The sequence below is a fragment of the Vipera berus genome, assembly GCF_964194415.1.
Source record: "Vipera berus genome assembly, chromosome: 1".
Classification (NCBI taxonomy): Eukaryota; Metazoa; Chordata; class Lepidosauria; order Squamata; family Viperidae; genus Vipera; species Vipera berus.
The window spans coordinates 124,248,093-124,275,009 of NC_138202.1; the positions used below are offsets into that span (position 1 = coordinate 124,248,093).

At 38.2% G+C, this 26,917-nt stretch overlaps 1 protein-coding gene across 1 annotated transcript in view; it reads left to right on the forward strand.

Moving 5' to 3' along the window:
* TNS1 (tensin 1) overlaps positions 1-25,759 on the forward strand; it is a gene marked incomplete at its 5' end in the record, with an annotated part of 43,052 nt that extends 17,293 nt beyond the window's left edge. Inside the window, 11 exons of the mRNA XM_081328973.1 lie at positions 1,395-1,605; positions 2,969-3,837; positions 5,528-5,614; positions 8,541-8,672; positions 9,721-9,813; positions 10,630-10,707; positions 14,419-14,490; positions 15,079-15,247; positions 15,671-15,739; positions 18,723-18,755; positions 19,728-25,759. Of these exons, the coding sequence (XP_081185099.1) occupies positions 1,395-1,605; positions 2,969-3,837; positions 5,528-5,614; positions 8,541-8,672; positions 9,721-9,813; positions 10,630-10,707; positions 14,419-14,490; positions 15,079-15,247; positions 15,671-15,739; positions 18,723-18,755; positions 19,728-19,872 (1,958 nt within the window). The 3' untranslated portion in view covers positions 19,873-25,759. The remainder of the gene's footprint in view (positions 1-1,394; positions 1,606-2,968; positions 3,838-5,527; positions 5,615-8,540; positions 8,673-9,720; positions 9,814-10,629; positions 10,708-14,418; positions 14,491-15,078; positions 15,248-15,670; positions 15,740-18,722; positions 18,756-19,727) is intronic.
* Between the last annotated feature and the right edge of the window lie 1,158 nt (positions 25,760-26,917).

Sequence of the window (26,917 nt, forward strand, 5' to 3'; positions counted from 1 at the left end):
TTAAGTCACTTTGAATTTATGTGGCAAAGAAAAATACTGTAGAGTAAAAAGGTTTGAAGGGTAAATCAATTATTATATACTTACTACATTATATTACCGTACATTAAATATTTTTATACTATATATTACTATATTATTATTATATTGTTGTTAGTTGCGAAGTCATGTCTGACCCATTGCAAACCCATGGACAATGTTCCTCCAGGCCTTCCTGTCCTCTACCATCTTCTGGAGTCCATCTAGGCTCACGCCTACTGCTTCAGTGACTCCATCCAGCCACCTCATTCTCTTTCGTCTTCTTCTTCTCTTGCCCTCAATCTTTCCCAGCATTAGGCTCTTCTCCAGTGAGTCTTTCCTTCTCATTAGGTGGCCAAAGTATTTGAGTTTTATTTTCAGGATCTGGCCTTCTAAAGAGATTATTATTATATACAGTATAAAAAAAATGGGAAATCACAGCTGCAAATACTTTAACTGATGTTGGCCTTCATTTGTAGGGAGTTCTTCCCAAGAACCTACAATGTTATAATGTATTGGTATAGTATCTATGCATATCCAAGCAATGAATCCTTTTGTAATTGACAGATGGACATTTTGTCAATGTGCAGTGCTGTCCAAGATTTTTTGGTATGGCGTCTACTTTACTGATAGCCACTGGGGCCACCGTGGCTAATTTTATACCATAACCTTTCAATTTTGATTTTTAGATCTTGATACATTGATACATCTTCAATTCTTTGCCTTCTATTCTAGTATTTCCTGGTATTGCCCCATCAGTTATCCAAACTTTTTCTTTTCAGGCATAATTATGAACCAAGATTATATCTGTTTGTATTCAGAAATACCTGCTTGTTTTCAGAAATACCTGCTCGTTTTCAACTACTTTTTCAACTTTATGTTCATTTCTTTATTTTTCATTACTCGCACATGATAATTTTTACAGATGTTCCAGTGAATCATCTTGGCGACTATGTTACGTTATTGTTTATTATCAGTTTGTGCGATCAGTTTGTGCGATCTTGTACGAACTGAGTATATGAGTTTTATTTTCAGGATCTGGCCTTCTAAAGAGATTATTATTATATACAGTATAAAAAATGGGAAATCAAATCAGTATAAAAAATGGGAAATCATTTTCATCATCTTCTGCTTCTTTGCACAACTTGTATTTTGAATACTTGGAAGATTATTATTATTATTATTATTATTATTATTATTATTATTATTATTATTATTATTATTATTATTATTATTATTATTATTATTATTATTATAGCTGACCAACTCCAAGGGAATCGTGATTATTAGTGCTTAAAGATAGTTTATGGTTTCAAGCAACTTAGGCATCATTCTTTTGTTTCTTTGTTCATTTGTTTTCTCCCCGCATGTAAATTTAGAGCCCCGGAGCTATGTGGAATCTGTGGCCCGTACAGCAGCAGCAGCAGGCAGTAGTGGTGGGAGCGGAAGCAGCCTTGCTGGGAAGCCCCAGCCATCTTTGGCTTCAGAGACCTACAGCACTGAGACACCTGTAAGGAATGAATCCCTCAACAACTCCTTCGCCTTGCCTAGCCCAGCTTCTGCCAGCAGCCCCATACATAGCATGGACGGGTGAGTTGCAGGGGAGACATGGCTGCCAGATGGATGGAACTGCCCTCTGTGATAAGATCAGTGGAATGAAGGAGCGGAAGAACCATTTGTCCTTTGCTTTGATTATTGTAGCACTGGAGTAAGACAAAAGAGAGAGAAAAGTTTGCTGTAATGTCAGAGGAAAGAATATGGGAAAGTGATATTTCCCTCCCTTTTCTTTGCTTATGTTCCTCCACTCGTGATCCAAGAGAAAGATCAGTATTTGTGCACAATGGGGGAAAAAAAATCTACAAAAATGAAGGGACTTGTTTTTCCAAAATAGGAAATGTGAGGCTGTTCCTACTTACGATCAGAAGAAATGTTTTGTAGAGTTAGAACCTCATCAGAGCTTCTTCGATAACTGTATGTTATCTTGCTCCTGAGCTAACATATGCTTAGCTATTAGGACAGTTTGCCCGAATTCAACTCGTTCATTTTTCCCCCCCCTAAAAATATTATGAAGCATTTTCCTCTCTGGAAAAGATTCCATGTGTCAACAGTATGATTTTACCAAACTGTTTATAAATCTATAAGTACCGGCATGTTTTGACCACATGAGGATATCCACCGTTCACATTTGTCCACATACAAATGTCATACTCCAAGTGCATTGTGAAATTATTTCCTCTCTAAAATTTTTGCAATAAATTGTATGTGTTATAAACTGGGAAATTACAAGATGAAGTAAAATGACTTTCAATTGCTCCTTAATTTTATGTAAATATTGTTTCAAAAAGAGCAACACAAATGAAAATATCCTCCCAGAAAACAAATAGTTATGGTCACTTACCTGAATGAATATTAAAGATAGAAGTGTGAACATGATTTTAAATCATTATGACTTAAACTGGGAATTCCCTCAGGTGAAAACATTTGGGGACCACATCAGAGCAGATACCAGAATGGAGAAAGAAGTTTATTTTTTCTCTATTCCTTTAGCTCCCTCTCACTCACCTGCTTTCACCTTTCCCAGAGGGAAGTCAAGGAAACAACACAAGTTTCCTATCTGAATTCCAAACCAGGGCTCTCCAAATTTGGCAGCTTTGAGACTTGTGGACTTCAACTCAGCTGGCTGGCTGAGGAATTCTGGGAGTTGAAGTCCACAAGTCTCAAAGTTGCCTAGTTTGGAGACCCCTATTCTAAGTCAACGTATATTAAAGGCTTAGGAAATGAAACGGAGGGCTGCATATATTCCAAGAGCCACAGCATATCAGCCTCTGATTTTGTGAGGAATTCATGGAGCACTATGTTTATGCTCCAAACCAATTGCAACTTCAAATGCTATTCTAGGCTATGAATGAATCCCTTGATAAAGTACTTTAATATGTTTCTTTGTTTCCTCCAGGATCTCTATTGGTAGTTATCCTTCAGAAAACAGTACCAGCATAGCCATTTCCTCCCAGCCATCTGCTGAGTCCAGCTTCCAATCCACTAATCTTTCTCAGGGTCCTTCAGCACACAGCAGTTACCAAAATACATCCACATCAACTCAGGGCCTGCCAGTCTTTATGAATGCCGACTTCCCTGATGGCCGAACCAGCACTCAACAAGATCCAAGGCCTCAAGCCCAGATCATTGCATCTGGGGTCCAAATCATGCCTGGAAGCCCACATGCCCTACACAGAACAGTAGCTACCAATACTCCCCCTAGCCCAGGATTCGGGCGAAGAACTGTTAGCACAAATATGGTGGCCGTTCCAGGAAGCCCAAGCATGAACAGGCACTTAATGGGTCCCCATAGCACTGTTGTTTCATCACCTGGGAGTCCAAGCCATGCTCGTCACCAGCCCGTAGCAGGGGGTAGCACAGCCATTATTCCTGGGAGTCCCAGTCTGGATCGACACATAATATGTGGGTACTCAACTCCAGAGGAAAAGCAACAAACAGTGTCTCGCCAGAGCAGTGCTTCAGGTTATCAAGCTCCCTCTACCCCATCATTTCCTGTCTCCCCAGCATACTATCATGGAATTAGCCCACATTCCTCTTCCCCTGACTCGGCAGTATACAGACAGGGCAGCCCCACCCCACACCAACCATTGCTCCCCGAGAAAAGAAGGATGTCATCAGGGGATCGATCAAACAGCCTGCCAAACTATGCTACAGTGAATGGCAAGACTTCATCACCCATTTCCAGTGGCATGTCCAGTCCCAGCAGTGGGAGCAGTATGGCCTTTCATCACACTCTGCCAGATTTTTCCAAATTTTCAATGCCAGGTAAAACTTTTTACATGTTCTTCTTCACTTGAGCAGAGGTTCACAACCTCTGGGCTGTGGCCCACTACCAGGCTGAAGCCCATTCAGAACTGGGCCGTGGAAGCAGCGGGCGAGTGCATACATGTGTGCAGCTCCACTTGCACAGAGGGCAGGCAAGCGTGCATGCCCAGCTCCATTTGTGCAAGTAGAGGGCATGCATGCCTGCCATTTGTGCCAATGGAGCTGCTCGTGTGGAACCATCCCCTTCCCCCTCTGCCACTCTGCAAAGGCAGAAAGGTTGGAGACTGCTGCATTTGAAGGTTAAGAATACAAGTAGTTCTCCACGTACGGCCACAAATTTTTGTCACTAAGCAGTTGTTAACTGTTAATTGTTAACCCAATTGTTAAGTGAGTTTTGCCCCATTTTATGACTTTTCTTGCTGCAGTTGTTAAGTGAATCACTGCAATTGATAAATTAGTAACACAAATGTTAAGTGAGTCTGACTTCCCCATTGACTTTGCTTGTCAAGTCAGAAAAGGTGATCACATGACCCCGGGACACTGCAACCGTCATAAATATGAACCAGTTGCCAAGCGTCTGAATTTTTTTCACGTGAGCATGGGGATGCTGCAATAGTCATTTAGTGTGAAAACAATCATAAGACATAAGACACTTTCTTCAGTGCTGTTGTAAATTTGAGTGGTCATTAAACGAGGACTAGCTGTAGTGGATGATAAGTCGAGGACTAGCTGTAGTGGATAATAGCAAAGGTTGTCCAACTTTGTGGTATCCTGATTTCCTTTAACTTCTGTGATATCGAACTAAACAAGTATATACATTTTAAATTTATCAGACTGTAAGTACCTGCTTTAGATAAACTGTCAAGCGGAACCCCAAGCAAGTTTACACAGTATCCCCAGTTTCTGCCCAAGCCTTAACAGATCATTTAAATATCTAAGTTCCTCAACACCCTCAAGAGCTTCCATACCACAATTTGAGAAGCCTTGAGTTGCTTTCTTGTCTTTCTTTCTATTTGCTCTTTCTGTCAGTACTTGAAGAGTGATCACCATTAAGAATTTTCTTAATATAACCATAGTTTCGTAAGTGCTTTGCAATGAGAAAGGATTAGTGTTTGCTAAATATCTAGTATCAAGGACATACATTATGGATTTTTTGTGTGCACTTAAGTGTTTTTGGAACTTTGGAAGAATCGCTGATCTGCAGCAATGGATTGCTAGCATGAGTTACTTACCAGTATTCATTAATTTCCTTTCAACAGAAAGGAAATTATCATGGTTATTCTTTTCCTTAATAAATACAGGAGATGTTATCGATGATCCATCTTTCTAGTAATCATCATAGCTTCATAAAATCATTTATCTCAAATTAATCGACTTGGATTAAAACTGGGGGCGAGTGCATGGCAGCTGAATTCAAAGGACAACTTTTAATAGGTTCAGCTGGAGTTCTAGTAGCTCCGTTCACAGAGTATTCAAAGCCTGGTTACTTGTAGCAATTTAAGTTTTCTGTCATTGTGCAAATTGTGTGGACTCAGTGAGTTTGGTCAATGTACTTTTCAGTATCTTGTGCGAACTCAGAAATAGACTGCAGGTCTATTTGAGGTTGAGCATGTTGTACAAATCCAGTCCACCAAATTTCTGTTGCACAAATATGTCAGTTCCACCTTGTGTCTCTTTTCCTGTTTCTTAGACAGCAGTCCTGAAACAAGAGCAAGTGTAAAGTTCGTCCAGGATACCTCGAAATACTGGTACAAGCCAGAGATCTCCAGAGAACAAGGTGAAGTATTTTTTTATGTCTCACTGAAGCTCCTTAACAGTTAGGACAAGTTCTGGCAAGCATGTGATTTTCTTTTGTTTCCATAGAAACAGATCAACCACAAAACTATGAGGAACACTAAATGTTCTTTTAGAGCACTTTTTTCTCCAGGAACTCCCAATGGTGACAGAATGTATAATAACTCTTTTTTGGATGTCTGTGGATAGCGGTAGTTCTTCTGAGATACAAGGCAGAAAGAATGGTTATCTTCTTCTAGTTTTTGCAGCTCATGTGATAACCTTACCTTTACAAGTTGCCAAAGTAATGCTAATGATTAGGAATACTGGAAAACTCAAACTTGGGAGAAATTCCTCTCTCCCTCCCTCCCCCCCCATGTGAGCAGACAGAGTAATTACCCCATAACCTTGTGTCACATGCATTGTCTCCTCTTGTCCCGCCACAAGTAGAAAATGGGATTTTTTCTTTCTTTCTTTCTTTCTTTCTTTCTTTCTTTCTTTCTTTCTTTCTTTCTTTCTTTCTTTCTTTCTTTCTTTCTTTCTTTCTTTCTTTCTTTCTTTCTTTCTTTCTTTCTTTCTTTCTTCATTCATTCATTCCATCCCCATAAGGTCATTTTGGGTCACTTACAGGTTATAAAACAAATAGAAAAAAACATATTAAAATATTAAAACTACACAGATTAAAATTTTAAAAGCCAAAACTAAAAAGCAGACGGCATGGATGTGAGTTCTTCCTACCCTGTCAACCACCTCCAGCGGTGAGTGTCTCCCTCAGTAATGTAGATGTTCTCTATATAATTAAGAAGTTAGGAAGATTTCCTAGAACCATTTGTCTCGTGGAAATAGAGACAATCAGCTGCAGTTCGAATGAATGCAAGTTTCAGTTCCTTTGATTGACATATAGCTGTGCAGATGTAGAATTCAGAGGCAAGGCCTAGCAAATGGGAGGCACTCACTGAGAGAAAAGTAAGTAAACATGGGTGCTGTCTCTCATCACATTGAAGCTGTGGTAAAACCTTGATTGAACAGTTTGTTTGTAGAGAGACATATTTGCTAAAGCCAAATCTATATTAAATCCCAAGATATACCATTTGCAATATTTTTTGTCATTGCATAAAAATCAATTATTGTAATGACACAGATGGATGCAGAAGCATAAAAGCATCAGTGGTGTAAATGACATCATTTGATACAAGGGACATAGATTCTGTCAATTTTCCAAACTCTTTCTGAAATAAAAGTTGGCAGTCAAAGTCCAAAGTAAAATTTTGTTCATTGCATCCACAGTCTGTCAAAGGGAGATCTGCAGAATCGAGTGTTTAATTTTGTATTATTCTTCCGGTCAAAAAAAAGTTCACTTCCACATTTGAATTGGTTATGCAAGGGTTGAGCATGCAAGGGTATCTCTCCAAATTCAGGGTGGCATGGTCTAAAGGTGTACAAAACAGATTGGGCCCCATTTCAGCTTTCAGGTTGGCAACCTTCTCTCCCCAGCTCATGCTGATAAGCTGCCTGTCGCATAATTGGGAGGGAGCCCTTTCAAAGAGTTGAGTTCATGTATCTGTCAACAGCCGTTCTTTTCATCCATTCAACAGCTGAAGCACTTGGCACTTTTCTCATTTCCTTCACATCTCCCCTTTCAAGGGTAGAATGACTGTTACTGAATGAACATTGGCGCTGCTTCAGATCAGATTCTCAGGAACAGGGTCATTCCTGCCTCTGCTGTAATTCAGGCTTCCCAGAATCAAATCACAAAAGAGCTTTCACATTTTAAATCTTGCAAGCCGATGAGAATATCCCCCTTAAAGGAGGGGTGGTGGTGGTGGAATGCCCTCATGCCAGGGCCACGCTTGTTCCTTATTCATGGCATTGCTATGGATATGTGCATTTTCCACTCTCCACTGAATGCTGCTATTTTTTGTCCCCTCCCCAAATTATAAAACTGACAATATTATTCATCTCTGGATGCTACATGGGAGACTTATAAAGGTGAATTCATCTCTTCTTTCCAAAAGAAAACTGAGCTGTAAGTCAGAGAAGAAACAGAGAAATAGCCGGCGTCCCAACCAAATGGCTGTGGTCAGGGCAATACCATCTAATATTTTGGAGAGCTCAAGCTTCTGAGCTTCCAAATAATCTAAAACGATGTCAGTACACACTGAACAGGGTAGAAGAGAGAGCCTTGTTATTTGTTTTCCAGACTTGATACTTTTCCTATGGGGAAAAGGACTCGTTATACCAACTTTTAGTTCACAATAAACATGGAATCTGATACTCGTTAGATATCCTAGTACAGGTAGTCCTCAACGACCACATTGCTAAGTTGTTACGTGAGTTTTGCCCCCATTTTACAACCTTTCCTATCACAGTTGTGAAGTGAATCACTGCAGTTGTCAAGTTAGCAACACGATTGTTATGTGAATCTGGCTTCCCCATTGATTTTGCTTGTCAGAAGGTTGCAAAAGGTGATCACGTGACCCTGGGACTCTGCAACCGTCATAAATACATACCAGTTGCCATGCGTCTGAATTTGGTTCAAGTGACTATGGCAGGGGTAGGCAACCTCGGCTCTTTTATGACTCGTGGACTTCAACTTCCAGAATTCCTGAGTCAGCTATGCTGACTCAGGAATTCTGGGAGTTGAAGTCCACGAGTCATAGAAGAGCCGAGGTTGCCTACCGCTGGACTATGGGGATGCTGTAGCGGTTGCAAGTGTGTAAAAATGCTCATCAAGTCACTGTTTTCAGTGCTGTTGCAACTTCAGACGATTACTAAACAAAAAGTTGCAAGTCGTGGACTACCTCTGGTGCCGTTAGAACTTAAAACCCTTCTTTATACTGAGAATCCTATTATTTGTTTCTTTATAGGCTTTTCTTATTAAAGGTTTAGATCCGTTTATATTCATGTAGTATGCTCTACTTCTTTCCCAGCCATTGCGTTGCTAAAAGACAAGGAACCGGGTGCCTTCATCATTCGAGACAGCCACTCTTTCCGGGGAGCCTACGGACTGGCCATGAAAGTAGCTTCACCACCTCCGGGTATTATACAACAGAGCAAAAAAGGTAGAGACTTCATGCAACTTCCCACTACCTCCTTTCCCTCTTGGAACATGGGCATAGCAGGCCGCGTTCAGTTCAGCCAACACTTTCAGTCCACATGGACTGAGAGGTTTGAATTAGGACCAGCAAAGGTGGTTTTGGGTGATAGAAAAACCCAGGTTTTAATCCCAGGAAAATATATTCTATAGTTGTAACTCAGAGACTAAAACTGTTCATAAAGCTGCATCGTGAGAAATCAGGGGTTGTGATTTATAAGATTGGTTGGAGGTCTTCTGGTCCAGGGGTGCCCAACTTGTGGGCCACATCCCACTAGGGGATTGCAATTGGGCCACAGAAACGGCCGGTGAGCATGTGCATCCTCACTTGTGCGAGCAGCGTGCAAGCATGTGCATGCTTGCTGGCTGCTCACGCGGAGACCCCCCCTCCTCGGGTTGATCTGCAAAGCCGGAAACATTGGGGAACTCTCTTCTAGTCTAAATGAGCTTCATTCACTGTAAAAGCCTTTCCTCAGTCTGAACCATTAACACCTATGCCATCCTATGCACTGCTGCAAGGAACATATTGTTGGGGACAAACTCATTGTTTTCTTGAGCTAGAAATATCTGGTCATTAGTTTAGACTATTTGGGAATTTGTATGACAAGCTTGGGGATGTGGTGGCTCAGTCAGTTAGGACGCTGAGCTTGTCGATCAGATGGTTGGCAGTTTGGCGGGTTGAATCCCGAGTGCCGCGTAACAGAGTGAGCGCCTGTTACTCGTCCCAGCTTCTGCCAACCTAGCAGTTCGAAAGCACGTAAAAATGCAAGTAGAAAAATAGGGACCACTATGGTGGGAAGGTAACAGCGTTTTGTGCGCCTTTGGCGTCTAGTCATGCCGGCCACATGACCACGGAGACGTCCTCGGACAAGCGCTGGCTCTTCGGCTTTGAAACGGAGATGAGCACCGGCCCCTAGAGTCAGAAACGACTAGCACACATGTGCGGGGGAACCTTTACCTTTACCTTTTTTATGACAAGCTTAATTAATTAGTGAAATTCTGATTGATCCCTTTAGGAGATATCACTAATGAGCTGGTAAGACATTTCCTGATAGAAACCAGCCCTAAAGGTGTGAAACTAAAAGGATGTCCCAATGAACCCAATTTTGGTGAGTGCCTACAATTTTGTTTTCACAACTTCTGTCTCATCCTGCCCTCTTGTGGAATCTGTAGCAATGATGTGTACTTTTTAGACTTTCAAAGTAAGGAAGGAGGTTATTAATATTTAACTGACGTGAATCTACTGAAGCCTCTTTGTTAAATTGTCTAAACTTCTAAAGTCTCAGAAATTCAGTTAGGTTTGTTTGTAAAAAAGAAAAGAAAAGAAAGCATTATTGTACAATATTCATTTTTTTAAGTATAAATGAACATGACACAGTTGCAGTGATATTGTTTAGTATCGCATATATTGTATTGAGGTCATTTAATTTCATCTTCTCGCCAGAGTAGGTATTGTTTCCAATTCTCTGCAAGTATTCTCAACCCTTTCATTCTTCTAAATTAATGTTATGAATTATTCTTTGTCACGAATGAAAGTAAATTTTCTATTCTTTTCCAGTCTCTAGCAGCATGAATTGTGCTGTGTGATACCAGAATTGCTTGCTTGCTTATTTATTTGTTTTTTTTTTAAAAAAACTTTATTTAAAAATTCCCATCTCTTTCACAGAGGGACACTAGGCAATGTACAAATAAAATAAATAAGTTTATAAAAATTATTTAATTCATTCATTAAGTTTATATGCTGCCCATTCCACTATCCAAAACTTAGTTCATGAATTAACTTCATGTGCAGATATTTCCTGATTCTGTTTCAAACAATGGATTGCCACAGAATTTTATGGGCTTAAAAACAGGTGCCATGATAGGATAACATCCTCTGTTGCCTTTAAGTTTGATCAGATCTCTCTTTTTTTCTCCCTTTCTAGGTTGCCTCTCTGCTCTGGTGTATCAGCATTCAATCATGCCTCTGGCATTGCCTTGTAAGCTGGTCATTCCTGACAGAGGTAAAGTTTCCCGCATTATTACATGGGCATAATGTCATTTTATAGAGTATTTCATCCTGGCAAGCACTGGGACAACCAAGAAAGTTTGAAGTCAGCTTTAATTTCAGAAAAATAGAATAGAATATTCTGCAAATGGAGGAAAACAGAGATTAGGTAAGGTTTTAGGGATTCAGGTACAGAAAGGTTTTTTTATTCCAGAGTTAGCAACCATGCCACACGCATAGAGGAGGAAAGCTAATGTCAAATACTGTTTCAACACTAGTCCACTGCTATAATCTGCTGATTATATATAGGAAGGCACCTGCAAAAATGACAGGGGAAGGGTAAGCTGGAGAGAGGATAATAAATGTGCTATGTTATCACTGCAAAAACCATAATTCACTACTTCTCTCCTTGCACCATTATTTCTTTGTCGTTATGGGTACTTATGATAATTTGTATCTTACCCAAGCAGCCCAATTGTAAATCTTCAAAAGCTAACTCAGAAAAAAAGAACTGCTCAGAAGTTTCTATACTATATTTCTATACCAGCTAAACTGAACAATTGGATGTTCAGTCATGAGGGTCCTAAGACTACACATTCTCTAAGGAGGATTCCTGGGGGTGGCTTATAGTAACACAGTTTGGAGAGATCTCATGAGGATTTACTAGATGTTACAATGAATTTGAAATATTGGTAAATGTGCACATAGACACAGGTATTATTTATTTTATTTATGTAAAATATTTTATATCCATTGTTATTAAAACATCACAATAGTATGCAATAACTATAATAAAAACAATAGAAATTTTTAGAAAAAGAATGGAAATAGCAAAAATAAACCATGGGGCAGCTGATCATATTGAGGGAAAGCTGGGACAAATAACTTAATTCAATTTCTAGTGAAAATATTTGGCATCTCTCTTGAGAGTTTGTTTCACAGAGCATGTGTCCGTGTAGAGAATGCTCACCTCTGCACTATAGCTCAAGTAGCTAGTCCACCTGTGGTAAAGGCAGGGAGATCTCTTCTCTAGATATTGTTACAGTGACACAGAAAATCTTCTCCTTTGAAATTCCTGCTTTGGTCAAGATGACCCAGTTAGAAATCCTCAAATCCCTTTTCTTCAAACAGATATGAGCCTTTAATCAGATAATTAAGGGAGTACACAAGTGTTCCATATGTTAGTCTTGCCCCAGGTTCAAGCATTCCCAGCAAGAACAACATTGGAGATTGCTGACTTATAACTAAGGAACAGAAGATAAGAATCTCTCCATATTTATTAAAGTATCAGCAATTGTCATATCTTTCATAAACAGATTCTACTGGCATATAGTTAATTGAAAGCCAGATATATTTTTAGTCCATAACAGCTGAGTGGCATTTTTGTGACATTCATATACACATTTTCCTGTAGTGCTTAAGAGCCATTAAACTATTATCTTTTGGGACTTCCAGTGGAGGTCAGAGATCAGGAGAATTAAGAAGAATTAAGAAAAGCAGAGTTGATGACCACAATAAAGACTAAGGAACTGTCCCAAAGGTGTTTTATTTTTCCCTCCAAAAAGCAGCTGGACTTTGTTTTTTTCCTTGAAGACATTTTGTTTCTCATCCAAGAAGCTTCTTCAGCTCTGACCAAATGGTGGAGGATGGAAGATTTATATTCCTTGCAGTCATCTATTCATTAGTATTCCTTCTGAGAGTCTTGAGGCTGCTTGAAGATTTATCTGTGCCCTCAGGATCACCTGAATAATGCAAATGGGTGTGGACCTTTCTTGGAACTGCTAAAAGGATTGTATTGTAAACAGGACATAGGTAGTGTGTATTCCTCCCCATCCCCTGTTGAGAGAGGGCTGTGCAGTCTTAATGTTGAAGGTCTCTTTAACCCCACTTTCAAACCAGTGGTCTTCTCCGTGCTTAATGTGGACTCAATCCAAATAAACCGAATTATTTCCTGTCTATTGCAAGTCATAGTAAAAGCCCCTCTCTGAGAGAGATGGATGGTTAATAAGTATGATAGATAAATAGATAGATAGATAGATAGATAGATAGATAGATAGATAGACACAGTCAGACAGACGATAAGTGATGATTTTAGAAATTGAACACTAGAGGGGGTTAAAGATTTTAAGCAGAAGAAAATGCAAGCTTCTTCTTGACGTCATTAATACTGGGACTTAAAAAATGGAAATATAAAACTTTATAACATCAGATATATTAAAGGAGAACTTTAAAGAATGAAAGCCAAAAATTATTACTACAACATCAACACTGTCATAATGATGTCTACTTCTCTGTATAGATTATGTTTAAAAAACCAAGAAAGACTTGCTCAGGTTCTTCTGAACAGTTTCCTTTATTGATACCCACCTATAGACAGAAATCTTGTTAAAATAAAGCAAACTGCTTGCATTATTAAAGTTATACTCTGAGAACTCCTAGGTAGGAGCTGCCTTAACTCTTTCCCTCCCAACAAAACTATCTAAATTTCACCGTTTCTTGCTCCTCTGGAATGCAGCTCCTTCTTCCTGGGAATCCGTATTACATTCCACTACAAAAAGTTGTCAATGAAGGAATGATGGGTGTGGAACAAATCTTAACTGAAAAGACAGAAAAAGTATGGAATGTGGGACTACAAATGACAGGCCAAGAGAATAATTTGGAAAAGGATGCTTTTTTTAAAAAAAATTCCATTTATATCCCGCCCTTCTCCGAAGACTCAGGGCGGCTTACAAGCTTAGCAGTAGCCTTCATTCTATGTATATGCCTGCTTATTAGGGCTTTCACACACACCCCAAGCGGCATTATTACAAAGTCGGCTTAATTGCCCCCAACAATCTGGGTCCTCATTTTACCTACCTCGGAAGGATGGAAGGCTGAGTCAACCTTGAGCCTGGTGGGATGCGAACCTGCACTAATTGCAGGCAGCTGGTGTTACTTAAGGAGGCATTAGCCCACTGCTCCACCAAGGCTCTCTGAAAAATGTGTTCTTATTCCACCTACATTCCATCCACAACACAGCTTGAAGAAATCTGTGTAATGGGATAAAGAATTGAAGAGAAATTAAATTCTACAACAATATTTGATGGAACATTTGAATTAAAATTTAAGACTGTTAAAAGTAAAAGGAGGAGCGTAAAGTTGGCTTTAAAAGCTCAAAAGAAGACATATTTTGCAATACTATAGCAACTGTTTATGGACTTTCTGTTGACACCAGAACTGAAAAAATGATTTATGGATTTGTTTATAGATAAGGAATTTGATATGAGATAAAGAGCTATTGTTTAATTTTATGGGGAGTAAAGGATTATTAAATTTGTTTATGCTTGTGAGGAAAGTTGGAAGTTATTTCTTTATATATTTCTTTTCTTTTTATTATATTCTTCTTCTTTTTTTTCTTTTTCCCATGCTTTTTATTCTTTCTTTGCATTATCTTCTTTTTCTCTAAGTTTAGTTTGTATTAATTTTTTACTATTGTAATTAAAATTATTATTAAAAATGGAAAAATTAATAACAATTATTTTTTTTAAATTACTGTTTTTAGATCCCTGCATTATAAATCAAGACAGTCCCTTTTTGGGTTAATTTAGTTATCACCCTTTTATTCAGTTCCAGAAATCTGAAATAAAAATGAATGTTCTCCATAAATATAGATTATTAGATGTAATCCAGAAAAATAACATAGATGTGTATTTATAGATAATAACCTCCTCTGTGTTTTCATTTGAAGATCCTATGGACGAAACAAAAGAAACAACATCATCCAGCAGCTCAGCAACTGATTTGCTCAAACAGGGAGCAGGTGAGTGATTTATGATTACCCATTTCGAATGAACTGAACTGAAAATCTAAAACGATTAGGATGTTATATTATTGCCAAGAATTTGCAGGTTCAAACTCAGATAAAGCAAAGAAAGCTCACTGAATGACGAAGTCAGCCACTTAATCTGAGCCCAGTTACCTCATGGAGCTGGGTTGGAGGGTAGAATTTGCTGAAGGAACAGTTAATAAGAATCCAATCAATGAATGGAAGAGTTTCTGATTCAGGTTTTACTCTGACTAGTGGGACTCTTGTGTGAAATTTAATCATCACAAGCTGACACTAAAAAAACTGAAATAATGTGAAATGCAGTCAGATACTACAGTAAGCTTTTTAATACTGTTTCCTATGAAAGAAAAAAAACACCATGACATATATACACCACTCTTCCCTTGCTTACATATGTGTCATCAGTATTGGTTGTAGAATTTTTGGTTAGCATAACCAAAGGGGAATGTTGATACATATTACTTTCCTTGTAGTGCAAGCAGCCGTGGACTGTATGTTTCGTTGTTTGTTCATTCTACTACCCAAAAATGTTGGCCTCAATTTTCTTCTTTTCTCCCACAGCTTGCAATGTGCTGTTTATAAACTCGGTAGAGATGGAATCATTAACCGGCCCTCAGGCCATCGCCAAAGCTATCACTGAGACGCTGGCTGCTGACATCTCTCCCTCTGCTACTATTGTCCACTTCAAAGTCTCCACACAAGGCATCACCTTGACAGACAATCAGAGGAAGTAAGGGAACAGTATGGGAGCCAGGGTTTGGAGATGCCTGGGTGCAACCAATACTAGTATCTTTCTGGTGACAAGTTCTTCAAGTTCTTCATTTCAGTACAATATTTCTTAGCATCATATGGCAGAGTTCACTGCGGCCACATTGAGTAAAATAAAATGTGCAAGGTATCAAAGAAAGGTCAAGGTATTTTGAACAAAATAAATCTCCATCGAGAAGTGTTTTTCATCAGCTCTGATATTAAAAATATAGAGCCCATCCAGGCCATATAGTACTGTCACCGCCTGCCATTTTATCAGAAATTTCCTTCTTGCTCATGTAGATGAGATGCCTTGGGGTGGTTTAGTTATTTGTGTGCATAGATTCACCTTCCTTCGCCTTCAGATGGCTATAGAATTAATGCTTACCCCCCATTTCCATTTCAGACTGTTCTTCAGACGACATTACCCTATCGTTACTGTCACCTTCTGTGATGTGGACCCACAGGACAGAAAGTAAGTGGAACTGTTTGTTAAATTCTTCCATAAACTCAAGCAATAAAACTCCTAGAAGCAATATGTATGTAGGTGTGGACATGGTCCTCGTATTTTTATTCTCTATGTCTTATAGATCTTTAAAGAGTTTTCATTAGAGTTGAGAAGTTGAAACATCAACACTGAAAGAGGAAATAAAATGCATTGTGAATTAAAAACATGGTGTTCTGGCATTTAAAAGCTGGTGGAGATGGAACCAATTAAAATCTCTTTAGGATATTTCCATCACTACAAAGATTCTGCCACTTCTGGATCTGGAAGAATGCTTCTAATTCATTGAACAAACAACTTCATTCAAGGGGTTAACATATGGGGTCCTTGGTGCTCTCTGAGCTTGTTTGTTTTCTTGCAGAGGTTTCATTACCCAACATCAGTAGTGATGTTACCTTGTTTGGGTAATAAAAACTCTGCAAGAAAGTTCTGAGACCAAGGACCCCTCATTTCAACTCTGAGCTACAAATATTTTCATTTATTGGGTTAATATGTATTTAAAATTATCTAATTTATACTAATTTCCTGTAAATATCAACTGAGTCCTCACTATAAGCTACATTTTCTACCTGAACACACAGAGAGATGGAAATGACAAGATATGTTTCTGTATCAGAATGAATAAAAACTATTGGCTGGAATGGGAAAATAGGAACACATAATGGGGAAAAATGGTGCCAACCTTGATCAATGGCAGAAGGGTATTAATAAATTTATTTGGGCGGGGAAAAAACCAAGAGTTAAATTTAAGATTTTACAAGATGCTAGGGAAAGAGGGGGACTCAAGGCGCCGAATTTGAAATTGTATTATGATGCGGTTGCCTTGACGTGGGTTAGTGATTGGCTTAATTTAACTAATAAGAGAATACTTCATCTTGAGGGTTGGGATTTGGTATATGGATGGCATGCATATTTGCTTTACAATAAGAAGGTGGACAGGGCTTTTAAATCCCATATTCTTAGAAGTGCTTTATTGCGTGTCTGGAAAAAGTATTATTATAAGTTAAATTATAAAATACCGATTTGGGGAATTCCTGGACACGCGAGTGAGTTTGGATATGGTTTCTTATAAGGAATTACTTAGATTGCAAGGGAATGATTGGCAACTTAAATCATTAGATGAGTTAAGACAAGAAAACATAAGTTACTCTTGGTTTCAATATACCCAATTGAAAGCTAGGTGGAAGTTAGATCAAAAGGTTGGCATCACAATTATAGATCAAAATTTAGTAAAACAAATTAGAGATTTAAATTGTGCACATATAAAGAGGATATATAATGCTTTAATTGAATTGGATTCGGAAATGGAATTAGTTAAAGATTGTATGATAAAGTGGGCACAAAATATTCAGGAACCAATTTCGTTGGACACCTGGGAGATAATTTGGGTCAGAAATGTTAAATTTACTCAGGCTCAAAACTTAAAAGACAATTTTTATAAAATGTTTTATAGATGGCATCTGGATCCCAAGAAGTTGTCTAACATGTATCCTAATTTACAGTCTAAATGTTGGAGATGTGGTAGTTTAGAAGACACCTATTTTCATATGTGGTGGGCTTGTAGAAATATAAAAGCTTTTTGGATTAAAATTTGGTGGAACATTCAAAAGATTTTTAAGAGAAAGATAAAGTTTTCTCCGCAATTTTTTTTATAGCTATTGTTGTAGATTGTGATGTTAAAGAAACTAATTTGATGTTGAATATGATAACGGCAGCACGGTTACTGGTGGGACAATATTGGAAGAAGGATAGTTTGCCCACTATAGAAGAATGGGTGTTTAAAGTTTCGAATCTTGCAGAAATGTCTAAGATTTCTGCTTACTTGAAAGATCATTCACAGGAAAGATATATTTCAGTTTGGAGGAGATGGATAAATTATATTCAGAACAAATATGGGACTAAAAAGTTCCATTTAGCTTATGAGTAGATTTTAGAGGGATATTGTTATTGGTATTTTGTATGTAGTTATGTTAAAGGGGAGTTAAAGCACATTATGAATTTGGTTAATTGTATATTATGCATAATTCTTATCTAGAATATGATTATTATAACTATAATCCTGTATTTAGCTCTGGGAAGCGGGGGCGGGGGGAAGTGGGCGGGTTTGGGGTGGGGGGGATTTGGGGAGATATTGTAAAATCTTGTTTTTGTAAAACTCTTTAATAAAAAAAAATAATGGGGAAAAATGGGAAATTGCCTAGGGCAGGATTCTTGGAATCTTATTTTCATTTGTGCTCTTGAAAGGAACTAATCATTCTAGCAGACTCTTTGTTTCTGTGTTTGAGCAGAAATCTGTAATTAGACATTTGTTCCCCTATGTTGCTACTGCCAGATCTCTTTGATTTCCAAGAAATGAGATTGTTCCATGTTGAAACAAATATGCAGGAAATTATCAACAGCAGTGGAGATTTACAGATGTCTCCCACAACTTGTTTCAGCTCTGAAGAGAACTAAATTGTAATTGTTCATCCGTTTCTTTGCAAAATGATGATAACTCAGTTTGAGGTCAAATGCACCTAAAATGCTGACTTTTACCCATTATAGGTCAATGAAGTTGCAAAGCTTATGATAGGCAAGGACTTAGAAAAATACACCATTCTTCATTTATTTTTTAATAGTCATTAAGCACTGTGGTGCAGTTTCAGAACACTCTTTCAATATTTCTAAAAGTCAGATCATAATACTTTTTAAGCAACAGATAATTTCTCAGAAGAGTTAAGGGACAATAAAAGATTTTCCAACAGTAGAGAATTATAAAATAATTTCATCCCCTTTCTTAGTTGTAGTCATTTATTTACAGAAGAAAAGATCTATTGGCAATGAATCAGTGGAATTCCATTCAGAGCTTCCCACTTTCTTACATACAGCTTGTATCTAGCTCACCATTTTAAAAAAGTGTCAAATTTTCCTCTGTGTAAAAATGAAATAGAGTTTTTTGTTTGTTTCTCCTCAGGTGGACTAAATCAGAATCTGGTGGTGCTGCCAAGTAAGTTGTTACTTTGATCAATGTCAAAATTAGGATATATTTTCACACACACACACACACACACACACACACACACACACACACACACGACATAGGACAGGGGATTGTTCTCATGATCCTTAAATCTACCAAAACTTTCAAAGATACTTTCAAAGACATTGATCTAACCTAAGAAAAAAGGAAAAGCTAAATTAAGTAATTTTGTTGTTGTAAAAATTGTTGTTGTAAAAATTGTTATTTTTACAATCCAAGTATGCCCTCCTACCTATGGCCTCTCATAAGCCTGTGGTCATGAAAAATCAAACTGCTTAGTTTTTAAGTTTCATTTGATTTATTTTCCAGGATCATAATACAAAGTTGGTGAATGAAGTCTGGTGATCTCTAGTTGTTGATTTGCTCACAAATTCTTGACTAAATGCAGGGCTCTTTTGTAGCAAAATTGCTTACACAGTTATGACTTTCTTCTGCGGCTCATAATCCACCCTGTTAAGTCATCTCCAATTGTTCCTGATAAATATTCATATATAAGCAAAGAATGAAGTCAGCTACTTATTACAACCTGAAGGAAATTTATAGCTTCAGGTAAATAGCTTAGAGATATTTAATTCTGTCTGAATATTCTAAGGAAAATCCTTCTGGTTGAATTTTCTGTTTTCTGTGAAATCTGAGGATTGCTTGGATTTTATTTATTGCTCACTTAAGAAAAATATACAATACGCATAATATGTCACTTCATTTACTGGGAATTTTTTATTAGAAGAATAGGAATATAAAGCACATATTATTTAACAGTGATTTTCTCTTGAGTCCCCGTACATTTCAAATGTTAGGGTAGAAGGAATGTCAAAGAGTGTTACCTGATACAAGCGTAAAGTATGGTACGGTAGCGATCCCAAGTGGCGGTGGGCAATTCCTGTCTTCTCTCAAACCGGCATGATTTCATCGCTCCTTAATTTCTTTGTCATCCTGCAGACTCTTTGGCTTCGTGGCTAGGAAGCAAGGCAGTACGACGGACAACGTTTGCCACCTCTTTGCTGAGCTGGATCCAGAACAGCCAGCGGCTGCCATTGTCAATTTTGTTTCCAGAGTTATGCTTGGCTCTTCTCACAAGAGATGAACTGTGGCTTCCCCCTTGCAGGGGGCTTCTTGCCCTTGAATTTTCTCAAAGGACTTGGAGTCGTTCCGAGAAGTTGTATGAGGAAGTGCATCGTGAAGGAGTGATGTGAACTGATGGGGGGAAGGGGAAGGTTTATTAAAAAAAAAAGTGATCTGAATTGTTGGAAGGCTGAAACCAACCAAACACATGTATGTAGCAGAAACCAAGGAACTGACACCATTGTCTTTCCCTGCCAAGATCAAGAGATGGAAACAATTTTGGCTTTTGGATCAGCACAAAATCAGAGAATTCAGCCCCACAGGCCAAAGTATGAATCTTAGCAATCTTTGTGGGATAGGTCTATCTAGTAGTTGCTTGTTTAGAAAATAAGGCAAAAACGAAATCAACTCAAATACCCATGACTATATGAGCTTCAGGAAATAATATCCAGAGAGATGCTAAAAAAAGCAATCATTTTTTTTAAAAAAGCTAATGCTCCCGGTTCAACTACTGCTGAAAGTGTGAAGTATGTCTGTATGAGTGTGTGTGTGCACATGCATGTGGACTGTCTGTGATATGCACATATTTCAGTATTTAACGTGAGGCTTCACTGTGAGGCTTCTTGCCTCTGATGGCTATTCAGAATATGTATCTCATTCTCCTGAGATCACAGGTCTCCATAACCTGAAAGAAAACTTACGAACAACTGTTAGCAGTGTGAGAATTACAGTCCAAGTGGAAAGTACTTATTTTAATTAGTAGTCACACTCATCCCCACATGCATGTGCACCTAACAATTTATACGAAAGAGTTTCAGAATCTCTCAGAATCTCTTTTTCGGTAATAATTTGTGGAGCATGCTAATCAAAGAAAATGCAGTAGTATCTGTTAGAGTCTAGAAATGGGATCCAGACTAAATTGTCCTAAGACTCTCTTTCCTGGAAATGTTAAAAACACCAGGAGTTGGGGAATGCACTTCCTTTTGAGTTTAGGATAAAAACAGCCCTGCCCAAGCTTATCCTTTGGGAGAGATACACATTGTTTTGGAAGTTGCATGGAAATAGAGCAAAGGCAAGATGAATAATATAATAATTGGGAGGAGGGATTCTGTTCTGAAGTCATTAAGAATAACCATTATAAAGACTTAACTTGTTGATTTAAGCATGGCCCTAGCTATTTCGAAAAGGTAGCGGCCATATGGAGGTTCACTATGTAGCTAAATTAGTTCATTATTTTTGCATTACCAAGCTTTATTTTTGCTTTTGGAGGCATCAAACAATAGATTTTTGCACTGACCTGCTAATATTGTTATGCTAGACTGACATTTAGTATAAAAAGGGAGACCTTTATTGTTGCATATCATTTCATGCAAAGCACCTTCATATCCTTTCCAGAGTAAATGAGAAAGTGTAGCAGTTGCAGAAAAAAATGTTATACATATCTTCTTATATTTAACATCACGGTTGAATCCTTGTACTAGAATGATTTTTGGCATTTCTAATGGAGGCCATATATTATATATATATATATATATACTATATATATATATATACTATCTCTGTAAACTGTTTATGCTTGGTATCTATCAAGGAGAGAGTGAATAATTTGGATTGAGCTATCATATAGAATTTCTGTAGTGTAATGAGAATTTCTCACTATCTTCCCAAACATATACAATTGGCAAATTTTAGGCTTAAAGATGTGCTGAATGGATAAAAAGATTTTTTTTCCCTATCACCCATTCTGCTTATGGGTTTATTGTCAATGTTTCACTAGGGTAGATTCAAGAAAGCCACTGTTGTTTTGCTATATATCAACTGATACAGTACAAACTGGTACAAAAAGTCACTGAAGAGCCCATCATGCATGGAAATAATATAAAAAAGCTCTATCCCATGCCCTGTTAGTAAACCCAACCCTATAAATGTCGTTCACTGCTACTGAAATGGCAGGTGCGATTCAACAAGATCAGATTGGAGAGCCATTGTTGCCCCATAGGCTATCTAGCAAGGGGGACCTAAGTCTTAGCTGGTCTCCATCACACTCATGTGCTCCAACACAATTCTGTGGCCTCCACTAGAAACCATGAATGGAAATTGGTCTCTCCGTCAATTTTGCTTTGACATGAATAGGTCATGAAATAGTGAAGAACAGAAACGTTTTTGTGATGGAGGCCATGTTGATGAGGCCCTTCATAGAAACTCATGCAATATTCATTAAACGTCAGTATGACAACTTGCGAGATGTTCAGTCACCTAAATTCCCCCGGCATTTTCATTGCCTTCTTATATAATATATATATATGTATGTATGTATGTAAGTATGTATGAAATATACTGACAAAATAATGTAAGCTAATCAATTTTTTTTAAAAAATGAAATTTACACAAAGTATTTATTTTTTTTTTGTTTTTTTGGCCCTGTTGGTTTTATTTCTCATCTTCGATTTTTGCAGCTCCCTTCATTCCTCCTACCCCATATAATATTCTCTGTATGAATAACCTGTCACCTCCAGATGCACTGGGATTTTTTCCCTGAAATTCTGGGAGCTGTAGTCATAATATAGCTGGAAAATACCAGGTCTGGGGAATGGTGACAGTACTAAGCTTTCATATTATTAGTGTGACCATACTGAACAAAGTGTGTCCAAACATGAGGTCAGTTCTATCTCCTGAATGCTGTAAAGGCAGCAGCTTCTAATTGTGTGCCCCAGGGCAATGTCGTTATACAATGTTCCTCACCACACCCCACCCCCAATCCACCCCATTGTTCATCCCCTGCCTGAGCAAATGAGCATGAATGCATTTGTACTTTATTGCTGAATGACATGCGGGATAAAGGTGCGCGTATGTGTGAAAGTGTGCGAAGAGAGATTCATTTCTGGATATTGTTGTATAAAGCATGAGTTTTGCAACTGAGAATTGTTGAGATGGAGTGAGAGGTACTTGGATGGAGTGGGAACATCCGTTTTTGACATCGTCACCCAGGCTCCGAGCCCATCCATACCCAGATGGAATGCTGGAGACTGCAATAGTTTTTCTTTATGTTTGTTCTAAACGTCTCTCTCCTTCTGAAAAAATTCAAGCAAGATGATTTCCCCTCCCTCACCTGCAACTGTGTCACCCTGCTATTAACCAATTAGAAAAAGACTGTGTCTATATAGATATATAAATATTATAAATATATATATTTTTTGAAAGTCTCTATTTTTCAGATTTCCTTTTTCCCCCCCACTGCTTCCAGAATTGTCCCCATCCTCGGTGCTTGCTAACTTGTCACAGGAAAAGTATATTGAAAGTTAATGGTTCATGCCTTTTTTGACACTCAGATGAAAGGAAGTTGATATAAGTATCCAGTAGTCACATATAAGTAAATACATTGGTAGGCACATGCATGTGAACAAAATATCTGCTTCCAGCCATGCACTTTTCCTATACTAACTCACGAGCTAAAGATGGAAAGTTTAAGATCCCTCTCTTTTTAGCCTACTTGCTGAGGCAAAGCCTAATCACATTATATAGCTTGTTGCTTGTCCAGCTTGTATCAAGACAATGCTGCGTTTTAGGAATAAACTTGTAATTTATGTAGATCACCTTCTCAATCCTTCTCTCAGCCCAGGGTTCTTAAAGTGTATGTGAGGCAGAACACCCAAAAGGACAATTTCTAGAACTAATGGGAAATCTGACTTGTGCCTAAACCCTACAGTCTTTTTGCATACAGTATGTTGGTTGGGTGAGAAAAAGATGGCTTTTAATAAACTTTCCTCAAGTGGCTACTCCAGTTGTGTGTGATGATGTAGACCAAAGACTCAAAACTCGACCCTGGTCCATCATGATGGACTGTTGATCTGGCCATGCCAGAAAGGATTGTCTTGGGTGTATGAGAACTGAAAGGGGCAACTACTTTTCATTCTATTGCCCCAATGTTGGCAATACCATCTTGTTTTATCACCTTTCTTTTCTAGAATATCAAACAGGAGGTGGTTAGGCTAAGCCACCTTCCGTTAATCCGATGTCCTGTCAATGGGATGACAAGTTCCAGAATTCCTAATTAGCATGGGATAGGAGACCTACAATTGCCCATACCGTGCTATCTAGAGAGCAGCAAATTGAGAAAAGCTGGTTTAATTCATGTGCCTTATTCATTGGTTCATCTAGTGATTTGCTCTAGATGTGGGTGAATGACTGGTTATATCAACCTTCTTTTTTGGGGGGATTTAATCACAAATCCAACTTTTATCAGTGGCACAAAGGAAACTTTTGTGAGGCAGGGCAGACAACCTCTGGTCCAGGTCCATTTACTTCACCTTTCTTGAGCTTCAAACCCTGAGAGAGCTGTTGGTTTGTTTCTGAGTTTTTAGGGATACCAGCAAGCAGGCTTTTCTCTGAAAACACTCCACTTCACGTCCAATACCTGGGGCTCAGGTCTAATGTAATTTTAGCGCATGTTATGTTATGTAATGATTTAGAAGATGTTGGATTTTATACAGAATGCACTCAAAGCATCCTCTGTGCACAGAGTATTACATGATCTTGCCAAAGAAACCTATTTGAAATGCACTTTTCTTCATTGTACACTTATTCTGTGTGGTTCTGCCTCTCTCCCCCCCCCCCCCCCATTTTTAAAACTTTGTTTAAACTGTGTTTGCTGGTGAATTTTCTCTGGCAATTTCTGAAATTCTGTCTTAGAATAATTGGGTGATTTTGCTAATTGTATATGTAGCTTGATATTTAAAGAAAGTTCTTGAGCAGTAAAACAGCCAAATTATATTGCATTTGTGAGAGAGAGCAGGAGGAAAGCCATTATAAACTCACCGACCTTAAACGTCAACATTTCTTCCCTCCGAGCTATTGTATGAAACTCTCACAGTGGTTTGTTTAAATCTCATGTCTCAAAGTAGCTATTTTCTAAATTTCCTTCTCAGCAGCATTAATAAATAATATCTGACAAATAAATAACATTTAAGCAGGCCCTGGCTTATTTATAACAAAGAAAAGCATCTTTGTTAAACTGGGACAGGACCTTAGCAGTCAGAAGATTATGAAGGAGCCTGTCTCTTCTCAGTCCCCCCTCTTGCCACAAAGTCCTTAGACGTATCCTCAGTATCAGGTATTGAAGGAAAACAATATCCTGATTTGTCAATATAGATTAAAGGAGCCACCATCTTGTCCTTTCTCATAAGCAGCAAATGGTCTTGGATTAGCGTAATGTTAGAATCAAGAATGTGCCTTTTTATCCTAACAGAGCTGGCAGGCATTGGCAAATACTTTAATCATCTTCTTTTATAGAGGTTATTTGACACACAGCTCAATATAGACATGAGAAATAAGTTCGTATCATGTCTTTATAATAGGGAGGTTGACATACCAGGATGTTTTTTTTTTCATATCGCAGTTCACTAATTGTCTTTAATTATGGGACAGACGTTGGCCCAAATGATAAAAAAACCAACGGCCACATTGGACCAATAGCCCAACAGGCAGTGTATATATCTGTCCCATCTGCAGTTAAATTGGATGCAGTGGAGAAACAAATGGGAAGAGGAAACAGGGCTGAGTTACATCTTCTGGCAGTAATTAGTTTGAATAGTTCATAAAAGGTTGATTCGAAACAGGCTCTGTTCAAGTTATTTTTGTGCTGTGTATTTAAGAAATATTTGGCAAAAGAGCAAGCTGGTGATAAGATGTATCCTGCTAAATTTCAGGGCAAATGTTACACTGACTTCATGGAATATCTATGTAAGGCACATTGAAAAGCAATCTGAAATACTAGCTTTTGATCTGTTGCCCTCTGTCATTTTTCACTATTAAAAGCAAGACTCTCTTCGCTAATATGATCAAGAACCACTGCTGGACCTTTCTTCTATGCGTTAAATGAAGTGGTTTAAACAAATAAACACACAATTATATTATCAGCATTCTTGCCATTCTTGGGTAGCGTCTTCTATATTAATCATGCATAGTTATCTAGAAGGCTTCAGGACCTTTGCTGGATGTCTTAAAATACTGGCTGGGCATCCTTTTGATGCCCAGAATTTCTTTTTCTGGATTTCCTAATTTGAACAGGGAGTTAAAACAAATGGCTTGAAGCTCCTCCAACTTGTCCTCTAATAACATGAAACAGGTGGGATGTGGGTTGTCATCCCTTTCCTAGCATTATGTTTCCAGAAATAGTAATTTTCATTCCCATGGATGTACTGCTGAATAATAGCATTTTAAAATGAAGGGTGCAGTCCGAAGAGAACATTGTTCAGCTTGGCACTAGAACTCCTCAAATTTCACTTCTTTGGCTGTTGGTTACAATGGATGTAGCAGGCTATAATCCCTTAATCAGAATCAGGAACCAACCAACCATCTATTTATGAAGTTTCTAGATATAAAAATAAAAAAAAAAGAATGTGGTTCAGAAGTTTTTACTGTGGAAGACTGCTTTGAACTGTATAGAACAGGGGTTCCTGATCCGTGGTCCACGTCACTCCAGCAACCAGCCCACACAAACAAGTGAAGCCCCATCCAAGGGATGCAGGCAGCATGCAAAACCACGCACTCTTCGATCCGTAGAAAAGCCTTTCTCCACAGAACGGGTCCCTGGTGCCCAAAATGTTGGAGCCACTGGTATAGAAGAAGCAGAAAGTAACTTGTCAAATCAGTTCCTATCAGGAAATATTCCCTTCTCTTTTCTACATTTTCTACATTTATGTTTTCATAAGATATCCCATTTTGCCTAGTTTTATTTGAATTTTAAATGAAATGCTATGTATGATTTCAGTAGACTTAGAGCAATAAATACATAGAAGAAAATTAATTTTGGAAGGGAGGAAGTCTGTCCTGACTGTGCTCAGAAAAGTCAATTAAAAGTTAGCAGTAGGGACAGAATCATCACTGAATACGTTTGCCTATGCATTGTTAAGTTCTCTGCCTTAGATATAGATGGAAAAGTTTCTGTGTATAATGCAAGGCAATGAATATCAACATTTCTTCTGCTGCAACTGTTTTCATAATTCCCTTATATTTTAAAAGCAATGGTTCTTTCCCTTGCCATCAAAGTTGTTCCACTTTTTTATCTT